Genomic DNA, 20093 nt, shown 5'->3' with positions numbered 1-20093 from the left:
CCTCCTCCTAATAATAATTGTTACACTGCACGTGTTTGAACGCGTAATATTATTATAAAGGTATTACTGTATATGCTATCATATACGCTTAAATACCGCCGCAGCGTCGAGGGTTCTTCCATCGGCGCCAGATACAACGTTTAAACTGTTTCAAGTATAATATTATATTATTTTACCCAATACAATTTTATGTTTTACCAGTGCATATTGGTCGTAAAAAAATGCATCGCCTTAGTAGTTTGATGTTTCAATACCTATATTACTATACGAGTATACAGTATAGACGAGTAAATAAATTAATTGATCGATATACATTGAATTACAGTATACCTACAATAAGTATAAAAAAATCAATTACACACATCAACAATAATTTTTAGATGTTTGACAAACTTCGATCTGTTCTGTTCTATGGAAGTCATACTTATAATTTATAAATAATTCATTAAGTTGTAATGAAATTAATTTGATATATTATTTTAAATCGAACTAATATTATTTTGCAATCGTGAACGTGAAGACCCTTTATTTATAGGTACGTACCAACAATAATTATTTGTTCGGAATTTTTGTTTTACATTTGCAGACTTCAACGCTAGATCCTAATATATTATACAAAAATATTGTTCAATTGTTGATCTTTATGATCTTATGATATCTTAAGACATTGTTTTAACTTAAGTTGTAATCCTAACTCATCACATATCGAATATATTCGTTAGTGGGGTACAAGTGAGTGCATGTCAATTGATATTAAGTAGAGAGTCTGAGAATAATATAGTTTTCCAATATTATAAGACATTATAGTTTCAACGATTAAAAAAAATTAATATAAGTGGGACGATATTATATACACTTAAAAGGCATGTTGAAATATTGGTAATTTTACGGTAATGATGGTAATAATTCGTGTCAAATTTTTTTCAAGTGAATTCAAAACATAACGCGGTATTTACTAATATATAGGTATATAGACTGTATAGGCTATAGCCATTAGCCCTCTAGTACTAGACCCATATACCCTCTGTGGGTCTGCAGCTGATTAATGATTATTATATAGCTGTCACTGATTATTATATATTATTATACGTTACATACCGGCGCAAACTTTTTTTATAGCCTCCCACGCACACGTTCGTCGCTTCGTCGTTTACCGCGGTATAATATTTAGAAGAAAAAAAAATGTAAACCGTACGATTTACAGTAACCACTTGTTGGCGCTTATTATACGCGTACGTTTTCCATCTCGTCGCGTCCAAAACCCGATCTTATCCTCAGATGTAGGTAATAATATATGTATAATAAATGAACGCGAATAGCGAATACTGCTGTCGAGTGTAACATAATATAATACCTGGTAAATTATGGAGTCGTATGTACAACGAGCGCGTTTACCTAAACGCGTTAAGATTTTTTTTTATTACCGATTCCGCTGCGGTCTTCGCAGTTTGCAGGCAATTTGAATTTTTAATTTTTCGCGCGTCACCGATGCTGCGTCGACGGTCCGGTTACTTTCATATATAAAATAATATATAGGTACATTCGCTGTTATTAAAAAAAATAATAAGTCGACGAGTGTTTTTTTTTTATATATTTATATAATTCTATACGCTTCGGTTCTAATCCGTTACAATAAAGCGGTGCAGACCGGCAAACCGTGTCATATATTATATTTATCATATAATACACTTTACACAAACGATGATAGCTGCGTAACATTTCCAACTCACGTTTATATTATCTACGCGCATAGGATAATATAATATTATCAAAACTTGCACAGGATACGCACACCTACGACGCACTCGTAGAGGATAATATACAAATACAAATTCCTGCGCGAGACTATTGCAGAAGTCTATATATAGGTATCATATATAATAATATGTGCGCACGTTATAGAATTATTGATTCGTCATTTCTTTAGTAAAATTATGAAGCGACAACTACAGCCGAGTGACAGGCGCGTTATAGTCGCTGCAGCCGCAGTGTTCAGAATTACGAATTCCCGTGGTCAAACTAATAAATTTAGAAAAAATTTAGAAAAAAACGGCTATTTTCAAATATAAGTGGGTTTTTTACGTTTCAATTTTCGTAAATATTTTAAATTTCTGTAGGATTGAAAAAAAAAGTTGTTTTTTTAACAATTTATTAGCACTCTGCTTCGACCGATGGAAAACAATCATGGGGTAGATATTTAGGTATATAAAATGTGTTTATTATAATATATATTATTATAAAAACCGCGATAGGAAAAATGTCTGCAGTGTTCGCGCAATTGCAGGCAGTTAAAAACGGACTTATAGAAATAAATCATATAATATACACTCTTATCGTGTTACGATACTTATCACATACACACACTTATATCCACTATAGGCACAACCACTTATTTTTATGTAGGTACAACTATACATACCTACTTACTTGCTTGTAAGTATATAGCACGCTGTATGAACCAACGTTGTTATACAAGTGTGGTTATCGTAGATTTTCGAAAAAATCATTCACCGAGTGCGCGTTTATGAATCGTTTATAATACAACTGTGTAAATCTTATCCGTTTTTATTTTCTTTTCAGACCTATTATGTGTCGCCGATCGTATCATTAGTACGAACAACTAATCGGAATGTATAATATACAGAATACACAAAAAAATGTATACCTACCTTTTTAGTTTTAAGTATGTCTGCGTATGTAGCCGATGACTAATATCATAATATAATAATGCGTACACTATATTATAATACTACACTCGCCACGACGCCACTTATACGTTTTACACGGCCAATCCCTTAAAATGATACGATTTTCAATTTCCTGGTAACGACTATATAGCTATAGTGTTATTAAATAAAGGGCGACGCGTGTAATGTATGTGTAAACATGTCATGGTTTTTTCAGTTTTTATGTGTTCCACAAAATGTGCCACCCACCCCACTATATGCTTAAAGTATATACTAAAATCTACAGTAGAATACAAAAATTAAATAAATTCAAACGGTCTCGGGTCTGGTATTCGAAACTTAGGGCGCCTCTTAAGTTCCGTATAAAAACGCACGTAAACGGTATTGAATAGGTACCTATATATTAGTATATTGCTCTAAAATAATAATAATAATAATAATAATAAACCATTCTAAAGTATGCCTTTCATTGAGTGGTCGTAAATAATAAATACCTACATGTCCGTGCCCTGTGGTATGTATAAAATGTATAAACAAAAATATCTGTCGGGTAAAATGTGTCATTTTTATTTTTGTGTAGTGTGTTCATAAAACAGTTTAGGTATATAATATAAATACTGTTGTAGTGTTGTGTATATAATGTATATATTAAACATTCGAGGTTGGTTTCATATAAGAACTAAGAAGTCATAAATTAATATAGCCACTAGACCTTAAAATTGAAATATGAATAAAGTGTAAAAATGTGCCATCGATAAATAGTTAAGTACGTTAAATTTTGAAACAAGGTATATATGATTTTTGTAATAGTTTTTCTTATTGTAATAAACTATTGCTATCATCTGTCAAACGGCTATACATAATATTGTATAAATATTCTGTATTATTCTGTGTATATACTATGTATAACTTAGTAAGTACTAAGTATATTATAATATAGTTTACAGATTAAACGAGTATAAAGTAAATATAAAAAATGCTTATAAATAATTATTGTCCTCTGAAACTGTCATCAGCCGTTCGAATTATGCATTGCTACTTTTTAGTGTTTTTTTTCTTTACACACACACAAAAAAATTATCGTAAAATATGTATGATCATCGATTTCAATCGTAAACAATTTAAACCGGCTTCGAATATCCGCAAAACGGTTGTACGGAAGAAAGAAAAGATACGATTTAAGAAATACATTAAAAAAAATGAAAAATGTCTAATATAGCCGTTATATTACCGGCAACCAATGCATATATTATAATCTATATATAGCTTAGGTGTCTCCACGTGTTCTACCTATATACACATTTATAAATTTAATGTTAATGTCAGACTCGTTTAGCGCACGCAGGTCATCATCGTGTGTATGTAAACGAATAAATGCAGTTCTGTCAAAACGACGGCGGCGGTGGCGGCAGAAGTCGGGTTTAGGTAGATCGTTAAAAAAAAATCATATCATTATACAAGCCGCCGAAACGTTTACGTTTTTTTTCCTGCAAATAATAATAATAATAATACCCATACTCTACGCGTGCCTTGTACGTCGCACACACAATCACCCCAGCCCGTATATAATAGTGTTTTCGCATGTGAAGTTTAATTTCCACACGGCGCACAAATTGAATAACAACTATAAAAATGTGCGCACAAATTATACCGCGAAACTGCACGCGTCAAAAACACTGCACGAAACACTTCTGTCATTGTACATTTGTATTTTGTATACAGAGTGATCCGTCAAATTGGTCGCACTAATTTCCTGCATGTTTGAAAATGAAGGTGTACCGAAAAATCTCATCCCCGTTCTTGTGCAGTTATAAATAATATTTAAATATTTTATTATGAGCTAACACAACGCGTTGCACTGCTATATAAGTCATGACTAAAATCTACTAATAATTTTTAATTTATATTCATTAATCATAAATGTTTATTAATGTTTATTAATTATATGGGTCCTGTACACTTTAACTCTTTGCCAATTGATGGGAAAAAAATACTTTTAATGATAATATTAACATAATCAAATGTATCAATGATGTTTTATTTGATGAACTAAGTCAATGTTTACTGTAAGTAAAATATATACATAATATAGTCGTTTTTTTCTCTCTTTTTATTATACAGTGTTTGTTATTATTTGTTGTATTATGCAATCTAATTAAATCACATGTGTGTGCTGGTACACCATACACCAACAAAAACTTAGCTTAAAGGTGTTGGTAATTTTTATTATTTATTTAAATACGTTATATTAATTATATTGTGTTAATCAAATAATAGAAAAAACTTTCAATTTAAAAATCAAAAAATTATAATACTTGATTTATATTCTGACAATCTGACCTACCAGCACAATCACCCGCACAATTCGAAGGTGATAGGAAATAGAAATACTGGATACGCTTTGACCATGGCCGGAATTTAGCAGCCAAAACCAACTTTCAGCCAATTTTGATTAGCTATATTGAGAATATGTACCTATGTAATAGGTACTAATCAAATATTTTATATTTATACAAGTCAAAATATTTATTAGAATGGTGTATTCGGCTTTCTATTATGTAATGGAAAATGTATAAATTGTCGTTCATTGCGAGTAACAAAACGCTATAATGAAAAACGGTATAAGGAAAATGAGTACTTAATTTTGAATTTTCCTCAAAATCGTGTTTTTTAAAAAATCTGATCACCTTGTATATTATTACGGAGATACAATTATAAATATTAAATATTTGATAGTTATTTATCAAATGGACCACCATTCACACTCCACCAATATGTCTTAATATGACAGAATATGTTAATGCTGGCCCCCATTTTATATTTTATTAATGGTAATTGCACTTATATATAATATATGTATTCCCAATGTTAGGTATATCTGTTTGCTGTGTTGTTATTATAACATTTTTCTTATTTTAAACTATTCATTTTTTGCAACTATATTATAGGTAATAATTTGTTGCAATGAAATAAACCTAAATTCTCGTATAAAGCCCGTGTAAATTATAAATAAATAAATACCTGTTTGGCGCGGTACGCACGTGTGTTATTTATTAATTTATTTATTACACGCAGTCGGAATTAATAATAATTATAGTGAAGATTCGCGCGGTCAACGCTGCGTATCCCGGAGACGCCACCGTACGTTATTATATTACCACGGTCCGGTGTCTACGACCGCGGTCGGTTTCAGATTTAGCGATTTACGCCGAAAAATTGCTGGTATCTATATGCGAATATCGGAGCGATTGTAAATCTACCGGTACAATTATATTACCAGAAAATAAAACAAGTAGATTCCACTGGCATTCATTTTTGACCTGTAAAAACAAACGTAACCAAATACCTAGGCATTATAATATTTTTAATTTTTAATTTGATTAGACACCTTTTCCTTACTACTTTAAGGCCATAAATATTAACACAGTGTTAATATCACTGACTTACCATTGTTATTGCTTAAAAGTTAGATTTTTGTTTATTATCGTTAAGATATTATGATGATAATAATATGTACCTATTTAATGCTGATGTAATGATGTATATTTAGTTTAAGCTTACAATTTGATAAACAATATTAGGTATTAATCCAATGGCCGCTGTATAGCCGAGGATGTTTTTTTGTATGGAAAAAAAATTAAAAAAAAAGCGTTAATGGCGGTCAGAGTGCGTAATTGTGAACACCCTCTATGCGTATAATATCTATATGTATAAGTATATTTTATAATACCTATGGTGTCCTATAGGTTATATGTACCTATTTGAAACGATTTTCGACGGAAATACGCACTCGTCACTCGCGTAGTCACGTGGCATATTATTATCTATAATGATTTCTCTGGTGTTATTCGTAAACGAAAAACAAAAAAATATATATATATATTTGCAACAACAACAATAATAATAAAATACGGTGTATAGGTACGCGTTTCTCGCATTAGTCGTTGTTGCGGCGGCGAATCCATTCCGCCGAAATCACACGAAATTACGTCGTGCCGCGACGGTTAGTACCTACATTATGTTTATAGCTGGTATATAGTGGTATAGGTACGCATCATCCGGAAACGGGCGTTATTAAAAAGTCGTTTAACGGGTGCTTAAAGTCATCTCCGAAGGGGGTGGTGGTTGTCCGTGGGAATCGGAACCGGTTTCCGCGGTAGTCGGCAAACGGTATACTACGAACTTTTCTCTATAATAATAATATACGGTAGGAGCGATTTTTAGCCCTCGAAACGTCGTCATTATAACGTCTAATAATTATTGTATAGCTGCAGTCTGCAAGCGGTTGAAAATCTAGGACTTTATATGTTTTTTACACTGCGAATTTGTATTCACCGTGAAGTGTCCGACCTCCAACGTCTACATTTATTGTTAGATTTCAGGAATTTCGCATTGACAATACGATTATTGTCGTACAATCGACGTGTACACAATGACGCACGCGTTAAACGTCTGTTTTTGGTCTACACAAAAGATATATATATATATATTATAATGAGCATGTGCGTTGGTGCGTATAATGTGGTATAGCGCGAATATTAAATAACGATTAATGTAGAATAACCTTCTTAATATATAGTGTGTTGTAGGTAGTTTACTTATCTATAATATGGTATATGATTTTTTTTTTACCAAGGGTAGGTACATACTAAAAATATAATTTTACAAACCATTAACACAAAATTACAGACGTCTTAATGCGCTAATTCGAATTCGTGTCTGTAAATAATGTATTATATTAGGTACTAGGTAGGTATTTGGCATGTAGTATTTCATTTATGAGGCGTGTAGTGCCACAAGAACACATTTTGTTTTATAATGAAATGTTATGGAAAAATATAATGTAAGGAGAGATGACGTAAATGTTCTGCCGCAGGAAGCACTATTTTGAGAAAAATACATTTTTACTTTTTGAATTTTTTGATAGTATTTAAATGATATTATCATCATACATAATATAATAATTATTAATGTGAATACTCAATTTACAACTTTTCAATTTTACCAGAAAAATATAGAGTTATTCGGAAGTTAAGACATAATATTACATTTATAATATAGAATATGCCCTATAGGCAGTCCTGTAAAGAATACTTTTAAAAAGTACTTGAGTAAATACTCAAATACATTTTTTTTTAAGTATTTAAGATTCTACTCAAATACTTTAATTGTAAAGTATTTCTAATACTACTCAAATACTTTTCAAATACTTTTGGTTTTTAAAGTGGGTTTCCAATTATCGTAATATAAACACATAGGAAGTAGGTAATCTAATAGTTATCTAATAGTTTTAAAGGGAATATTGTTATTCAATATTCAATAACTTTTTTTAGAAATCTGGTTTTCACAAACCTTTGGGCTTTGGCTAACACAGAAATACAGAATATTAAATAAAACTATTATTATATTATTGTAGTTGACAATAATATTTTTCCAACCAATTATTTCGAATTGAAATAAAATGTTCGAAATAAAAAACCAAAGTATTCAATACCAAAAAGTATTTAATACAAAAAAAAGTATTTAAAATACCATTCAAAACACTTCATGCTGAAAGTATTTAAAAAGTTATTCAATACTTAAAAATGTATTTGAATACTTTTACTTAAATACTTTACAGGACTGCATATAGGATATAATCGCCCAGACGACGTGTTTACCGGCATATAATATAATATTGTATCGGACATGTGTCAATATGTAGTACTAATGGTCATGTGTATTTCTTTCTTACAGTTCTGGCAAGTCATATCCGAAGAGCACGGAATCGACTATACAGGATTCTACAAGGGCACATCCGATCTACAGCTGGAACGCATTAACGTTTACTATAACGAAGGGTCTGGTAAGGCGCTCTACAACCATATATCTTAACCTTTGACGTAACGCACATTATAAAGCCATCATAATGTGATGCACATAATATTATATACGTAATATAGTGTGTAGCCTCATGTGTGCAATATCGCAATAGTAATATACGAGTATATTATAGGACGTACTTTTTATTATCGCCCGGTCGTCGGGGTTATTCAACGACGAGGCCAATCGACGATAATTGTTATTTCGTCGCGTATCATGCACTACTCATGTCGATATACGACGGCTTCATGTATAATAATATTATGTATTATACGAGCACCACAATTAATATAAAATTGTATAATATTTACGACGGCGGTCAATGATTATTACTACCGCGTTTAAAGGCGGATAACTATGCGGGAGGATCGTGACATCGTATGTTACCGAGCACGCACCGCGTGTATAATAATATATTAATGTATAAATATATGAACACAGCGCGGGTGTATCGTAATTCATAAACGGTTTTAAATTAATGCTTAAGACTTCAGCTTTCTACGATGTCTCTATAGTAAACGCCCTGTATATATCCAGCGTGCTGTACCGTTCGTGTTTTGGCGACCGCCCATGATATAATATTCTGGCGAACATATACCTTTATTATATACTTTGTAATAATGTTAATATTTAGGTGGGTGCCTATATTATGATATAACAAGCATAGAAATCGATTAAAATTCTCCATTGGCCAGTCGACGCAGGCCCGGCAATAATACGTATCTATAATAGGTATAGCGACTTGCGTGAACTGCAGTAAATTCATTACAATCACGAAATATTGTAAGCTCGATACCGATTATTCAGGTATTTGGATAAAATAAATTTGAAAAGCGAACAAATAATCTAGACGAGATTTTTATTAGGTAAATATTAAATTATAAAAATTACTACATCAGAGTATGAAACCTCCATTTAAAAAGCCGTGTCCAAATCATTTAAATTGTTTGATTAAATATTAACCACTATCCAGTACCTATCCAGGTGACACCAATACAATGATCAGATGACGATAATATTCATTAGGTATATTGGTAATTCAGTTCTTCATCTTCCGAAAATGCATTTCTTACGTTTTAATTTCGTATTAAGTATGTAGCCTATGAAAATTAATTGTAATAAGCCCTTTATCAGTTTATCATAAAATTACTAGAAGATATTGACTATTGAGTACCTATTTATAAATATATGGTTTGAATATTTCTTTAAAAACCAACCTCTAGTATAGTGCTTTTACTATTATTAATTTATTATAAGTTCAAAGTTGTAATAATACAGTATAGATTTAAAATATGGGCTTAAAATATTACATAATAATATATAAGCCGGCAAAATATACACACGCCGTTTTATTATAGTCTATACTGTCTATAGACTAGAACAAAAGTTTCGATGTTATACATATATAGGTAGAGAATGTGTCCGTGTATAAATTGTAAGTAAGGGCCAACTATACACGGTAGTGTAGAGAATAAAGTCGATTTATGTGTCCATAGATTATATCACTATTTTAAACTATAATGATTAACGATATTATAGCTGCGAAGAGTATATGCGATAGGATAGGTATATAATATATTGGTACCTATATACCTGCTAAGTATTTCATATCATACTATGTAGTAATTATATAAACATTGGTCGGAAAATGTGTGTTTTCAATTGAATAAGCTTTACATTTACTTCATTATAACAAACGATCGAATAACATTAAATCACGCAATAAAAAAATTCATATAAACCCCTACCAACTGAAAAAAAATTCACACCAGCCACTGTTATGTAATATGTTTGTATACAATGTAATATTGTATGATACAAAAAATATGTACTCTCATATTATTATAATGATAAAATTGTACTAAATACATATTAGGTACTTAGATTTAGGTAGCTATAATATGCATTATTTTACGTTCACTATAATTATACTGATAAACCAATGTAATTATATTAAACACGCGTGATGGTAGACAAAGAGAACAAAATATGGATACGACACAGTCTGTCTGCGGTTTGGCTATAGCGCTGTTGATTTCGTGTTCTTTTTCGATTTACCTATAATTTTAAACTTGTAGGCGTGTAGGCTAGAGATGAGAACAATGTATTGTCAATACAGTATTGAGATAAGTGTGCACATTAAACTATAGGAACATTATACGAATTACGAATATATATTTGTACACGTACCTACTTACGATTATTATTTTGCACTTCGTATTATCTATATGTATATTGTATACGTAGAATGAAAACATTTAAAAAAAAATATTTAGCTTATGCGGTTGCCGGTTATTATAATTTTTCACTGCAACTCGTCTTTTCCTATTTATATTTTCATCAACCATCGTATAAACACGTTTGCAAAATACCACCTATTTTACGCACTTTTATTTTGTCAATAACAATAATAACAATAAATAATAATATTTAAATTAAATTCAGCCGTGTATAAATAAGTAATATTTATGATTATGACATTAAAATAAAAAATGTATTTTTAAATGGAACAATTTATTTAATTGTTCATTTTATTTTAATTAAAAATCATTATTTTATTTCATTTTGTTTATGGTTTAATAATCTGTTCATATCTTATATCTATAAATAAAAACAATCATTATAAGTGATCCATATAGTACAGTGATTAATTTTATTTTATAGAAGATGAATAAGTACTCATATAATAATATAAGAATGGGTATAAGGTAGGTACAATCGACACTATTAATAATTGCATTATTGCCGACATTTTAACTTCCGTTTTTGTGATCGTGTATTTTAAACAGTACAAAACAATAAACACTGATAATAGGTATAATATGTATGTGTATATATAATGATGATTAGGTGAAAATTGAATAGTGAATGCGGACGTAACTATACTCTGACACTATTCTTTAATTAATAATAATTACTATAGTTTATATAATATCTTATACATATAATCAATAGTTTAACTGCAGAAACTATCTAATAGTAAAAAAATGTTGTGTTTGTGTCGACTATGCCAATGCCAACCAATCAAAATAATATTTAATTGACTTGCAGTAATACGTGCGAATATTAGAGATTAAATGTTTTATAAATTATTAAAAGTCGACAACCATATTATAATTAGCACAAGTACAAATGATCACAATATTATGCCAAAAAATAATTAATTATTTTACGGAGTGCTCTGCGGTAAAATAATTTGGTTTTGTGAATAAAAAAAAAATTTGCTGAGTACATACCTATATGCCTAAACCTACCTACCTCTTTAAACGACTTATGTAACCCTGAAATTATTACGTAAATAACCTACCAGTATGTCTGATATACCTATAACATTATTATTGTTTATTACATTTATTATTTACTGTAATAATATGTCATAAATCATAGATAACATAAAGACATCTTGGGATGACTCTTGATTTACATTTTGCTGGTCTTTCTAGCCGCCAACCGTTCGGAAGGTGGAAAATATGTGCCACGAGCCGTCTTACTCGACCTGGAACCCGGTACCATGGAGTCCATCCGGTCCGGACCTTACGGCGCGCTTTTCCGGCCGGACAACTTCGTGTTCGGTCAGTCGGGCGCTGGAAACAACTGGGCCAAGGGTCATTACACTGAGGGTGCCGAACTCGTGGACGCCGTGTTGGACGTGGTTCGCAAAGAGAGCGAGAACTGTGACTGTTTGCAGGTATATAAAACGATTTAAAAAATATATTTTAACTTTAGGTATAAATATTACATACGTCCTATAAATATTGTCTTGTCCAAAACCCACCAGAATAGCACCCATTGTATTTTACGTTTACAATCCGCGCGACGACAAAAAAAAAAAAAAAAAAAAATCGAATTTTTATTTTCTGATATATTTGCAGTGCGATTATCACAATATATTTATGATGATGTTATAACTTATAAGCATAAATCGTAAACAATATAAACATATAAATTATTTTTATTGTATATATATTATATAGATAGGTAGATGCGCTATACGTCGCGACGGCGACCTAAGTTTGGAAATCGTCCAAACATATATTATAATATTATTATTTTATAGGTATTATATGTATACCTATAGGTTATATTTTACATTATACATTGTATATTTAACTTTGCGACGGACTTATATTGTTTCTTTATACATAACTTGGTAAATATACATGTATATTTATTTTAAATTTTTAATAAAGATGTTATATTTGTACAATTGTACAAATAAATCCGACAATTGTGCGATGTAAAATATACAGCATAAGTACCTATATATATTTTACGATTTAACACGGATCGTGCACATTTATAAATTCATTAGTTGCGATTATCGATTGAAAATTCAATGATGTAAACTCCAACAACTCCACCTTTCTATAGTTACCTGCCTCTATTGCATTTTTAAAAATATTCTCTTATACGTTTATATTGATTAATATTATCACGTGAGGCCGTGACGGATATTAAATATTTTGGTACTTACCTATAATTTACGCGTAAACCTTTATTACAATTTACAAGACGTATACAATTTTTATATTTTTCCAAAAGTCAAAACGGCCACTTTGATAAATCTACAAAAAACAGTCTTCTGATGACTACATGTCCGTCAAGTATTAAGTTGACATCGGAACTTAGTGCTATAATTTTAAATCATACATCAATATTTTGCTACATCTACCTCGATAACAAATGAAATGATTTCACTTACGAATTACGATATATGAAAATTTCACATATTTCTGGTTATAGTTTAGGTAACCTGGCTATAATAATACAACGAATTAAAAAAAATATATTTTCGAGAAAATTTTGAAAAAGTTAGGAGAAAAGAATATTTAGGGGAAAATATCGAAAAAAAATTTGAGTTCATTGTACAATCAAAATAATGCGATTATTTGAGACGGGTTTATAAAGAGATTACCTTTTTATAACACTCCAAGAAATTGCTACAAATACGAGCCAATTAAATAGGTATTTTTTGGCATAATATGCTGCGGATGTCCTGTACTCCATTGGTATCTTTATAAGCTTTTAGACTTTTGCAGAGTAACCTTCATACTAATTAGGAATTACCATAACAACACATTATGGGAACCTACGATGGTTATGTCTTATACGTAATACGCGTTCACAGAACGCTGAAAGAATATTAATTTTTTAATGTTCCCAAAATGTGTGGGGAAAGTTGCAGGCCGTAGGCACAACTATGGAAATATTTCTGGGGGGCTAGAATTGTATGAGCACACAGACTAATATATAAATAATAATAATATAATGATATTAATCGATGGTCGGTGGTCACAGGGATTCCAGTTGGCGCACTCGTTGGGCGGTGGCACCGGTTCCGGACTGGGTACACTTCTGATATCGAAGATCCGCGAGGAGTACCCTGACCGCATAATGAATACGTACTCAGTGATGCCATCTCCAAAGGTGTCGGACACGGTGGTGGAGCCGTACAACGCGACCTTGTCCGTGCACCAGCTGGTGGAGAATACCGACGAGTCGTACCTGATCGACAACGAGGCGCTGTACGACATTTGCTTCCGGACGCTGAAGCTGACCAACCCGACGTACGGCGACCTCAACCACCTTGTGTCGCTGACAATGTCCGGCGTGACCACGTGCCTCCGGTTCCCCGGTCAGCTGAACGCCGACCTCCGCAAGCTGGCGGTCAACATGGTCCCGTTCCCCAGGCTCCACTTCTTCATGCCGGGATTCGCGCCTCTTACGGCCCGCGGAAGTCAGTCTTACCGGGCCATGAGCGTGCCCGAGCTCACTCAGCAAATGTTCGACGCCAAGAACATGATGGTCGCCTGCGACCCACGACACGGCCGCTACCTCACCGTCGCCGCCATATTCAGGTTGGTATACGGCCGTGCATGTACGCACATGACATGACCAATGTCCCATGTATAATTTATTATTATACCTACAAACTCTTGCGGGTGCAAATAGCACAAATAATAATTTTTTTTTTTGGGGGGGGGGTGGGAGGGGGGCTGCCACCATAATTTTGATTGAAAAAAATGTCATCAATTCAATTCAAACATCTATTTTTATTTTGTCTAGGATAGTTACTAGTTTCAGTAGACACTCCTTTAATTACCTTCTTAAAATTACAGTATACCCTTAGGTATTTTTGTCGTTCAAAATCATCTAGCTTTGTATCAACATGAAATATATTTGCTGTGCTATTTTTGTGGATGTGTGAAACAAACATGCGCAAATACTACAAGTCATCTGCCCCACCACTCTCACTCATAACAAAGAATATTTTTAATTAAAGTGAATAGATTACCTGACCTACCTAAATTACTGACTATACAAATATACAATCATAGTCATATATTTATTACCTATCAATTTTTCTGTTATTTAACGAAAATACTTAAAATGCTTCGGCTATAAATGATATTCGCAAGCACCCAAATAACAAGTGGTGTCTTTCTTATATAGGTGATAGGTGCATCATAATATTATCTAATATAGACAACATATTACGATGGATTAGTTAACCCAGGTCGTCGTCGCACACGACTATTATATTCTTTTTCGAGTTAATATTGTATGCATTCAACTCACAGGGGTCGCATGTCCATGAAAGAGGTGGACGAGCAGATGTTGAACGTGCAAAACAAGAACTCGAGCTACTTTGTCGATTGGATCCCAAACAACGTGAAAACGGCCGTTTGCGATATCCCGCCATGCGGTCTCAAGATGAGCTCCACGTTCATCGGAAACACCACGGCCATCCAAGAGCTGTTCAAGCGCATATCCGAACAGTTTTCGGCCATGTTCAGAAGGAAGGCGTTCTTGCATTGGTACACCGGCGAAGGTATGGATGAGATGGAATTCACCGAAGCTGAATCCAACATGAACGATTTGATCTCCGAATACCAACAGTATCAGGTAAAGTTTGCCTTATAAATGTATTATTATTTTTTTTTTTTGACAAGGTATTTTTCACATAAGATCAGGAACCACTTTTTGTCACAACTCACTATCGTACCTATTAATAGGTATTTTTATAAATACATATGAATATAAATAAATATATGCAAATACACCTTGCTAGACGTAGTTGGTACCTACCTATTTTCTAATATGCCTGTTGTTATCTTGCATTACAGGAGGCATCGGTGGACGAGGAGTACATAGAAGAAGAAGAAACCGAAGAGACAGATATGTGCGATTAAACTTATTTCTGTAAGTTTCATCGTTCTAATGTAACCTTAATTTATGTATTTTTTTTTTATATAGAAACATATTATGTATAATTTTTCTCAATTAAATTATTAAACATTTTGTATTTGATTTTAATTAAGTTTTGTATTTTAATAGTTTATGATTTTTATATATATATTATAAATAATACATTTTAATCAATAAACTATAATCAGCGTTTAAAATGCAAGTTATAATTAAATATAATAATAATAATAAAACATCGTACAAAACAATATTTACAAAATATTTCATGTATTTTAGTAAACCTAATAAACCTAATAAAAAAAAAAAAACATTCATTTAACTTAATTTTTAATCAACAATGCTTATAGTTTGGTTTCGTGTCGAGTGGTGAGAGCATTACGATCAGGGAGCCGCAAGGGCTGTGGTGATAGTTTTGGCTGCGAGGTGTCCGACTCATCATCACCAGAATCTACATCTCCATCACTTGAATTTGTAGATGCAACAAAGTGATCAGAACGTATAGTTTTTCTGGGCCTTACTTTTCTGTAGAATTTAAACTCTCTAGGCAGTGTGTATGAACGAGGCAGTGATATCTGAGAGTCTAAATCTGATGGTGATTTGTACGATTTGTACATCAATGTGAACACTTGATCGTTTGGTTGAGCATTGTTTTCTTGAGCACTAAAAATGTGACGTTAATTAATACTTAACAATTTAACAAACACTCACATGAAAACTTACCTATAAGGTGGAGCAATCCAATGTTGTTGTTGCAAATATCCCTGAGGAGACAACAGTACTTCTCCATTCTCTGGCGGCTCTTTTAACTTGCCTTGCCTAATCTCCTCTTCAATAGCTCGGAGTTCGGCTAGTTGGTTTTGTCTTTTTTCTTGTAATTTCTGCCGGATATCCACGTGAGAGCTGGCACTCTCGTTTTCACTGGAACCCTGTTGACTATGATTGGACGGCGGCGGCTTGCACCAAAACGCAACACTATCTCGACCACTTGTGCCAGACGGTGGGGGCACAAACGTGGTCGGCTTCTTTTTTTTGCGCTTTTGCATGGCCGCCACATATGGATTTGTGAAACGACAGTTGAAAACGCCGGGAATACCATTATGTACACTTGCTGGCAATGCACTATAATACCTCTGGTTTCTTTGCAAGGTTGGAGGGGGATCACTAGCAATAGCTTGATTGTGGTAACCACCTGGTGGTATGTTCTCATACACACTGCTAAAACTGTGTCTCCTTATAAGGTCAGTCTGTTAAATTGATAAAAAAATAATGTTATTAATAGAGATAAGCGTAGGGTTATCAATGAAATATATATATATATCAACAATACTTTAAAATATCAGTATACTGGTAAGGTCAATCAATTATAAATTCAGTAAAAATAGTAAATAACTAATTTGTAATCAAAAAGACAATAATTTCAATAATTACAGTGTGATACCTATGGTATAATCACAAATAAATATATTTTACATTTTTAGATTTTCCCAATACACTCAAAATTTTATACCTAATGATTACATTTCTAGTTTTCAAATCTAGTCTCCGCCAGTTAATTTTGCCCCTTGATGAAAATAAAAATGTAATACTGGACCCAACATCTACGGACTTATATTATATGCCTAATTATATAAAAATAAATAAAATTAGATGTAAATGAAATGTTATTTTTTGAACAGTCTACCCAACAATTTAGGTAGATGTGAACTATCAATTAAAGATACATAAATTCATTTTTTATTTATTTATTAGAATTGTTAAGGTATTAATTATATCTCTAGTCATAATATAAATATTGTAATTAACTGCAGTCTTACCTTGCCATTAGGCACATTTAGTTGATCTTTATACTTGGCTTCTAATGCTAGCTTTGCTGTTGAGTTGTTACTATTTGTAGCATTGCTCAGTCTGCCTCCAGATTCATATTTCAATCTCCGTACATGGAAAAACTGATAATAAACTGCCATGAACACAAGACCACAACAGAACAGCCCAAGAACAATAAATGGTTTGATTGCATCACCGCTTTCAATGCTCCACACGAACATGAGAAGAGCGTTTTCTAATGCCATCACCACATAAAACATCAACTACAAAAAAATGTTCATTCAAATTAATAAGCAATTTAGATCATTATTTTTGTACATAATATTTCAAACCATAGAAATTCTAAAACAATTAAAAATTTATATTTCTAAAATGTAAAATTTTATTGAAATCAAGAAATATCAATTATAATATACTTTATTACAGTAGGTAGATACTGATTAATAATTTAATTAAAAATTAATAAAATTGATTTATAGTACCCAATAAAGCATAAAATAATAGAATATTGAGATAAAAAGACAAAACATTATTTAAAATACAAAAAAGAGAAAACAATTTTTGGAAAATGCAACAAAAACAAATATGCACAATCCACATTGTACCTACACAATTAATGACTAATTTAAACTAAAAACCAAACAACTAAGTAAAACTATATTTTTTCATTTAAAAATGAGTAGTTGTACAATAGTTAAACTATAGATAAACTTGATAATAGGTAGAACAATAAATATAAAAACTTTAATATATACTAAGTATATAAGTATAATATGGATTTTAATTGTTTTTCCACTATAAGTTTAACACACCGTAGGTACTCACCATTTTTTCTCTATGATTGTTCTCCAGTAGGTTAACGTATTCAAATGTGAACACAAAAGCTAAGAGTGCAAACAAAAAAGCTTTACGTTTAGGAGATATCCGTTCACCGTGAAACACATTCTTGGGCGAATGTAGCCACAGTAGCATTGACAACCAATGTAAACCGAGTACCAACAGCACCCAATATTTGTAAATGGCGGCGTAGGCGGTCAACGAAATAACTCTGGCCCCGACAGTGCCCAAACGCCACAGGAACTGCACAGTGACAAAACAGCCATCATTACAAATATTGTAAACATACATAGGTGCAACTGTTAGGTTGATATACTGAGAGACATATACCTGAAATATAACTCCGAGCCACGTGAGGACTAGCCTGTGGACGTTCTGCATGCGCACATTCTTGCCGAACGACGCCAGAGCCCAGCACACGCTGACGGTGGATAACGTGACGGCCACTTTGTTGAGGTCACGTAAGTGTTTGCGGTCCCCACCATCCGTCCACAGCAGGTAGGATTGCAACAGCAGAAGCGGCATTGACTCGCAGAACGCGTGCAACAGGCGCAGCATGCACAGGTCGCGCACCTCGAACTTGACGTACCGCAGGTCGACGGGCAGGAACAGCTTGAAGTACCTGAAACGAGACACGGCAGACGTCAGATAAACCGTAGGCGGTGGGTGCATGGGTACAAAAATTACGAGTGCGCACCTCCACAGGACGCCCAGCTGGACGAAGTGCAACGCCTGCACGGCCGACCGCTTCAACCGGTCAGCCAGCGTGGACTTGTCGCCGACGGCTCGCGCGGCCAGATACCACCGCAGCGACATGGTCTGCTCTACGGTGGCCGACGCCCCGACGAAGAACATGGTGAGGACGAATGGCACGTAGCGGCCGTGCGAGTAGAGCGCGTAGCCCATGACCACGTCGAACACGATGTCGCAGAAGTAAGCGGCCAGCGAGATGATGTTGAACAGGACGTCGCACAGCGGCAGGAACTCATACTGGGCCATGGGACGATGGTCGCGTGATCATGTTTCGGCCCGTCGTCGTCGCGGTCGTGACGACGACCGGAGACTTTAACGGACGTCGCGTGTCTAAGTCATGACACCACGTCGGGCAAGCGTATCATCGCGAGAAACGACACACGGGCAGGGTGGAAAAACTCGCACCGATCCGACGCGATGTCAACAATGTTATTATAATTCGTTATCGTCGTGGGGATGTCGACGGAAGACGTGATGGACGATGGTCTACGACCGGCTGCGTCACTTACCTGTTGTACGCGCGAAAATACGTCCGGAAAAAACAAAGGTGGCGATGATAATAATATTGTAGTCTTCACAACCGTTATTGTAGCCGCTCACCGACACTGGTTGTTTTATCGTATATAGTACGTTTTTACTTTTTATCAACCGAACGACTCGGAGAATATAATAATAATTGTACGCGATCCGCCCGTTGTTATCCGTTTCGATTGTCCGCGAGTACGATGCTGCGGAGATGTGACGACGGACACACGCACACGCACGAGCGCGTGCACCCGCGAGCGCCGTACTTGCGTCTCGCACGGTCACACACGCGCATTCTCGGCGGGACGCGCATATTTGCCAACAGGTGGCGGGCCCGGTGATTTGAGAACCCCTGCGACGTGGGTATGGAACGCGCCACTGTCCGAACTCCGAGTG

General features: G+C 33.8%; 2 protein-coding genes across 2 annotated transcripts in view; one reads left to right on the top strand and one right to left on the bottom strand.

Annotated features, from left to right (window-relative positions):
* The window catches only part of LOC100159654 (tubulin beta chain), a 24237-nt gene extending 8189 nt beyond the window's left edge, over positions 1-16048 (top strand). Inside the window, exons 2-6 of the mRNA XM_008191981.3 lie at positions 8424-8532; positions 11993-12237; positions 13848-14407; positions 15131-15455; positions 15677-16048. Coding sequence (XP_008190203.1) covers positions 8424-8532; positions 11993-12237; positions 13848-14407; positions 15131-15455; positions 15677-15742 — 1305 coding nt within the window. The 3' untranslated portion in view covers positions 15743-16048. The remainder of the gene's footprint in view (positions 1-8423; positions 8533-11992; positions 12238-13847; positions 14408-15130; positions 15456-15676) is intronic.
* On the bottom strand, positions 15861-20093 carry LOC100169224. The gene is made up of 6 exons (XM_008191982.3): positions 19117-20093; positions 18750-19041; positions 18408-18662; positions 17573-17845; positions 16479-17002; positions 15861-16418 (listed from the first exon to the last, which is right to left on the bottom strand). The coding sequence occupies exons 1-6, from the start codon at positions 19416-19418 to the stop codon at positions 16100-16102; spliced, it is 1965 nt and encodes a 654-aa protein (XP_008190204.1). The 5' UTR covers positions 19419-20093; the 3' UTR covers positions 15861-16099.

The sequence above is a fragment of the Acyrthosiphon pisum genome, chromosome A2, assembly GCF_005508785.2.
Source record: "Acyrthosiphon pisum isolate AL4f chromosome A2, pea_aphid_22Mar2018_4r6ur, whole genome shotgun sequence".
In the NCBI taxonomy this organism is placed as follows: Eukaryota; Metazoa; Arthropoda; class Insecta; order Hemiptera; family Aphididae; genus Acyrthosiphon; species Acyrthosiphon pisum.
This window is presented reverse-complemented; position numbering and strand designations above follow the sequence as displayed.